Here is a 6,734-nt window from a genome sequence, read left to right as displayed (position 1 = left end):
AGTGCACATTGTACCCAATATGTAGTTTTTTATTCCTCACCCCCAACCATCCTCCCCTTTTTGAGTCTCCAATGTCCATTAAACCATACTGTCTGCCTTCATGTACCCATAGCTTAGCTCCCACTTACAAATGAGAACATATGGTATTTGGTTTTCCATTTTTGAGTTACTTCACTTAGAATAATGGCCTCCAGCTCCATCCCAGTTGCTGAAAAAGACATTATTTCATTTGTGTTTATGACTGGGTAGTATTACATGTTGTATATATGCCAGCTGTTCTTTATCCACTCTTTGATCGATGGACACTGAGATTGATTCCATATCTTTGCAATTGGGAATTGTGCTGCAATAAACATACACTTGCAGGTGTCTTTTTGATATAATGACTTATTTTCTTTTGGGTAGATATCTAGTAGTGGGATTGCCAGATGGAATGGTAAATTTACTTTTAGTTGTTTAAGAAATCTTCATACTGTTCTCTATAGAGGTTGTACCAACTTACATTCCCACCAGCAATGTATAAACGTTCCCTTTTAACCACATTCATGCCAACATTTATTGTTTTTTTGACTTTTTAATTAATGGCCACTCTTGCAGGAGTAAGATGGTATCTCACTGTGGTTTTAATTTGTACTTCCCTGATGATTAGTGATGTTGAGCATTTTTGTCCCATATGTTTATTGCCCATTTGTATATCTTCTTTTGAGAAATGCCTACTCATGTAATTTGCCCACCTTTTGATGGGATTATTTGTTTGTTTGTTTTCTTACTGATTTATTTGAGTTTCTTGTAGATTCTGGATATTAGTCTTTGGTTGGATCCATAGTTTACAAATACTTCCCCCATTCTTTGGGTTGCCTGTTTATGCTGATGATTATTTCTTTTGCTGTACAGAAACTTTTTAGTTTAATTAGATGTAGTTTTTTTTTTATTTTTGTTTTTGTTGCCTTTGCTTTTGGGGTCTTAGTCGTAAATTCTTTACCTAGGCCAATGCCCAGAAGATGTTTTCCAAGGTTATCTTCTGGATTTGTTATGGTTTCAGATCTTAGATTTACGTCTTTGATCCATCTTGAGTTGATTTTTGTATAAGATGAGAGATGGGGATCCAGTTGTATTCTTCTACATGTGGCTAGCCAGTTTACCCAGCACTATTTATTAAATAGGGTGTTCTTTCCACAATTTTTGTTTTTGCATTCTTTGTTGAAGATCAATTGGTTGTAAATATTCAGCTTTATTTCTGGGTTCTCTCTTCTGTTGCATTGTTTTCTGTGTCTACTTCTATACCAGGGCTAGGCTGTTTTGGTAACTATGGCCTTGTAGCATAATTTGAAGTCAGGGAATGTGATGCCTCCAGGTTTATTAATTTTGCTTATACTTGCTTTGGCTCTTCGGGCTCTTTTTTTGGTTCCATATGAATTTTATAATTGTTTTTTCTAATTCTATGAAAAATGATGCTGGTATTTTGATGGGAATTGCATTGAAACTGTAGATTGCTTTGGGCCAGATGATCATTTTAAACTTAGGTTTGTGGAAGATTAATAAAGTTTTAAGGTGACCCATTTTTTAAATACTTAGTTCTTTATTCATACTTTATATTCTTCATTCTTTCTGGATCAAAGGTGATTTATAATAGATGTTTTTGTATGTGATTTTGGAGTTTCTTCCTCATGGAATTTTCAGATGGCAAAATTGACATTCTGCTTTTAATTGTTTGTTGTAAAAGATTTGCATTATGCTCAAATTATGAAGTTTTATTGGAATAAATGGAATTAAACAACTAAATCAAATACAGTTTTAAATGTTATTTTACTTAACATAAATCAGTACACCAAGTAATTTTTAAAGATTAAAATGATAAAATCTGTTATTCTGATTTTATATTATTATTATATAATTATCTGCCAACAGATAGTTGAGCCAATAGATAATTATATAATGACTACATAATTATCTGTTGGATTAGAAGTATATAATATTCTTCCTAAAATTTTCTAAGGCTCTCTCTTAATATTTATATTAATTGTCAGTCGTTTCCTTATTTATGTAAACATTTGCAAGTCTATAATAATTGTTTTTGTATATAAGATGAATAGCTTTTACAATCACCATTAATTATTATAACATTTTATTATTGTAATAATACATACACATGCCTACTTTCACTGGTTAATGAGAATTTCAATATATAAAGCACAAAATAAGATTTTATTTCAGGTTTCAACATGAAGAATGCTTCATGCTTATGTACTTTTGCAAGTGAGCATTCAGATATTGACAATAAATCCAAATGGTGTATTTTTTTATTACCGATATTGGTGTGCTGATTACATGTGATGGTAACTTCATGGACTCATGATAAATGATCATACACAAGTTCAATGATGCTGAATATAATGTTGACATATATAGTTGTCCATTTGGCCTTGCAAAACCTGGGACTGAAACTCAAGCCAAATAAAATTTGCCTGAATATTGAGGCTGAAGCTTGACTTTGTTGCATTTCTAATATGTAGGTTCTTGAGGCTCATCCAATGTATACTAAATAGGTTTAAGGTGATGAGCTTATTTTATATCTCTGCCCTTCATGAGGTAGGAACTCCTCATCTATTTATAGGACCTATGGCATGTATTCTCCTTGCTTCATCTCTCTCTCTTTTTTTCTTTAGGCTCCCCAGATCCTTTATACCTCATGCCATCCTAATCTACCACCTGCCACCTCTCCTTGCTGTCCTCTAAACTAGTTACTTTCTGTCATTCAATAATGACTTTTAGTACTTGGCCCACTTTCTTCCTCTCCCTCCCTAATGCTGGTAATATTCCTGGTGACTTTAACATTCATATGGATGATTCATACAATATTCTGGCTCTTCAGTTCCTCGACTTTCTCATCTCTAATGATCTTTTCCTGATCTACCTGATCTACCCATTTTCAGGGTCATATCTTTGAACTGTTGTTACCAAAAACTGAACCAACCACCTCTAAAATCTTGATTTTAATGATCATTTTAGTCACTTCCTTGCATGCCTCTTCAACTCTTGCACATCTCTCTCAGCTGTACTTGTTGGCAAAACCCAAACCCTGTTAATATCCTGTCGTTTGCCAGTTTCAGGACTGCACATGTATAGCTGAACACTACTGGGAAAAAATACACAATGATGCTATGTGAGGCAGGAAAACACCCCCTAAAGATGTCCACATCCTGCCATCACATGAGTCTTTCCTTAGTAACCTGGGCGATAGCTGTGGATGTTTCCAAGGATTGTCTTCAGTCATGGCCTTGGGATTAAAGTGTTCCCACATGGTCCACCCTGCCTTTCGCAATTATCTTGCAGCCTCTATCAGACCCGTTTCAGAAGTTACACTGAAGACAGTGCATGAAAGACAACATGGCCATAGGCAATGCGTGGCCTATTCAGCTGTACCAGTCCACCATTTTGCTACCAAGAAAGCCAAAGCCAAAGCCAAAGGGAAAGGAAAGTCCCAAACCAGAGTGAATATTAGTGCTGCCTTGGTTGAGGACATAATCAACTTGGAAGAGGTGAATGAAGAAATGAAGTCTGTGATAGAAGCACTCAAGGATAATTTCAATAAGACTCTCAATATAAGGACCTCACCAGGATCCCTTGACAAGATTGCTGTGGTAACTGCTGATGGGAAACTTGCTTTAAACCAGATTAGCCAGATCTCCATGAAGTCGCCACAGCTGATTTTGGTGAATATGGCCAGTTCCCCAGAGTGTACAGCTGCAGCTATCAAGGCTATAAGAGAAAGTGGAATGAATCTGAACCCAGAAGTGGAAGGGGCGCTAATTCGGGTACCCATTCCCCAAGTAATCAGAGAGCACAGAGAAATGCTGGTGAAACTGGCCAAACAGAACACCAACAAGGCCAAATACTCTTTACGGAAGGTTTGCACCAACGCAGTGAACAAGCTGAAGAAATCCAAGGATACGGTCTCGGAGGACACCATTAGGCTAATAGAGAAACAGATCAGCCAAATGGCTGATGACACAGTGGCAGAACTGGACAGGCATCTGGCAGTGAAGACCAAAGAACTCCTTGGATGAAAGTGCACTACAGGCCAGCAATACTTCAGAGCCCAGTTTCTGCTGGATCCCATGGGTGGCACGTTGGGACCTCTCTCCCTCCCCCATCCACACAGAAGACTGTCACCATGCTGACAGAAGGCTGTCTTTGTGAGGCCCAGCCTTCCAGTGGAACACTCAGACTTGTTCATTCTCTTCCTCCTTCTGCTCTGGGCCTTCTGACGTGGGTGGCTCTCAGAAAATACTTGCTGCTGGCAAAGGGCCTTTACTCAGGCATTTGCTTTGACTTGATGTCGCCAAGGGACTGAGGCCATTGGCAGGCTTAGCACCACCTGCTCCTCATCTTAGGAGCCTCCTTTTCAAGTAATTAGGCTCTGTTCCCATTTTAAAACTCTGCATGGGCTGATACTGGCCTTCACCTGTGACTGGACACTTTACTAGAGGCAAATGGATAAGATATGACCCCTGTTTTGGGGGGGTACATAGTGTGCTGAACTAAATTGCTATCTATAATAATCTCTTGGGTGGAAAAGTAGGAAGTTCATTCCAGTTCTGCAAGGTGTCTGCTTTCAGAATGGAGCCCACTTTGGTGGTGGCAAGGCCTGGCTGTGTTCTTTCAAAGCAGCATCCAACTTCTCTTTGCTCTTTGACTTCCTCCAGATTCTCTCCTGTGCTGGAGGTAATAAGGGTTGCACTTCCCCCTTTACTTATACTAGTGAAATATGCAGTGAGGATTCAAGGTCAAAATTGGGTCAAAGTTAAACGAACACAGTCTCCTGCCCCACTTACCTGTCCTCTAACCCCATTCACCAGCCCTAAATGGTCATCACATGATCAGAAGTCAGCTAGGGGAAGAGCAGGGATAGATATAGCAATTAAGGAGCCTCTTTTGGGGTAAGCCACATGACAGGGGTTTTGCAACAGTCTTTCATGAGTGGCCGAAATCCCCCACTCACTGCAAATGTACTTCTCAAGGATGCAGGATTTTTTAATAAACAGAGGAAATGATAAAAAAAAAAGATGTCCACACCCTAATCCCAGGAATCTGTGAATATGTAACCTTATGTGACTAAAGGAAATTTACAGATGTTACTAAAGTTATAGACCTTGAGATGGGAAGATTATCCTGGATCATACAGGTGGGCCCAATCTAATTTCATGAGTCCTTAAAAGTAAAGAGTCTTTCTCCACTGTGGTTATAAAGAGATAAAACAACAGAAGAGAGTAGAAAGATGCGACATGAGAAGGACTTCCACCATTGCTGGATTTGAAGATGAGGGAAAGGGGTCAAGAACCAAGGAATGTAGGCAGCCCAAGGAATGCCGGAAAATAAAGGAAATGAATTCTTTCCTAGATAGAGCCTCCAGAAAAGAAGGCAGCCCAGGATGTTATCTTGACTTTAGCACAGTGAGACCCATGATGGACTTCTGAATTACAGAGGTCTGGGACAAATTTATGTTATTTGTTACAGCATCAATAGAAAGCAAATCCACATACTTACTGGCCTCCCTTTAAATTCATGTCCTCAAATAAAAAATATGGGTACATAATAGGTGTATATATTTACAGGGTACATGAGATACTTTAATACAGGCATGCAATGTGTTATAATCACATCATGGTAAATGGGGTACCATTCCCTCAATAATTTATCCTTTGTGTTATGCATGTCTTCAAATTTTAAAGTTAAAATTAAGCACAAGGACTTGGAAAAGGTCCTTGCAAGTGAGGAACCATGAAGTTTAAGTTCATTAAGTAATGGTAGACTACAGCAAGCCCACATCCACCTAAATTTTTGGAAAGTTTGCAAGATTGTTGATTTCAAGCTTGTTGATATTTTACTATCTTTGCCTATTTGCCTTTCTACTCTTTGAAATTGCCATTTTATTCATTTTTCTATCTACTGAAACCTTAAAAACCCTCCAGCTCTACCAAAAACACATTTTCACATGGGTGTTCCCTTACTTTTCTACTGTTAAATCTATATAACCTGCTTTTTTATATTCTAAAGACTTTCTCAACCAAAGCTACCTAATGACCAGAGGTGGATTTCCTATCAATAAGCTAATGCAGTGTTGCACTGGTAAATGTTTACAACTGGTTCTTGGGGAGAGGGAAAATGCCCTGATTTGTCATACTTGCTGATTTCTGTGGCTTGAATATTCCTACCATGGCTGATTTGAAGCTACCAATATGACATCAACAAGCTTGTGAACTTTCTGAAAATTTAAATGGATATGGGCTGGCTGTAGTCTACCGTTACTTAATGAACTTAAGCTTCATGACTCCTCATTTGCATGGGCCTTTTCCAAGGCCTTGTGTTTAATTTTAAATTATGTGTTCTTTTTTTTTTTTTTTAAAGTTTTTCAACTCTGCTCCAATGGTATAAGCTTTACACTGCACAAAACCTGTATCTGCCTTGGTAATGACCTTTCAGCTCAGCTCCTAGAGCTAATTTGCAATTTTCCTCTGTGACTTTTTGTTTAAACTATTAGGAAAGGAAATATGATTGGCTTAGTTAATCTCTTTTAGGGCTGATTCCTTTTTGCTAGGCCATGCTGTAGGTCAGTTATAAGCCTATGGCTGAACTACTCTGGTTAGGGTATGCATCTCTGGTCCAAATACTGTAGTTAGGAAGGTGAAATCATGTGCTTCACTGTCAATGAAACAGAGGCTGTGTGTGGGCCA

General features: G+C 38.2%; 1 protein-coding gene across 4 annotated transcripts; it reads left to right on the top strand.

Moving 5' to 3' along the window:
* The first annotated feature begins 3,251 nt into the window (after positions 1–3,251).
* LOC100596291 (ribosome-recycling factor, mitochondrial-like) lies at positions 3,252–4,067 on the top strand. Of its 4 annotated transcripts, XM_030807123.1 has the most exons (3): positions 3,273–3,736; positions 3,769–3,771; positions 3,832–3,992. In XM_030807123.1, exons 1-3 carry the CDS (start codon positions 3,273–3,275, stop codon positions 3,971–3,973), a joined length of 609 nt encoding a protein of 202 aa, XP_030662983.1. In that variant the 3' UTR covers positions 3,974–3,992. The 4 variants fall into 4 exon arrangements, with proteins under 4 accessions (XP_012354262.2, XP_030662983.1, XP_030662982.1 ...); XM_030807122.1 differs by having other exon boundaries at positions 3,273–3,454; positions 3,617–4,067; XM_012498811.2 differs by having other exon boundaries at positions 3,273–3,830; positions 3,982–4,044.
* Positions 4,068–6,734: the final 2,667 nt, after the last annotated feature.

The sequence above is a fragment of the Nomascus leucogenys genome, chromosome X, assembly GCF_006542625.1.
Source record: "Nomascus leucogenys isolate Asia chromosome X, Asia_NLE_v1, whole genome shotgun sequence".
Classification (NCBI taxonomy): Eukaryota; Metazoa; Chordata; class Mammalia; order Primates; family Hylobatidae; genus Nomascus; species Nomascus leucogenys.
Note: the sequence above shows the minus strand (reverse complement) of the source record. Positions and strands in the feature narration are given on the sequence as shown.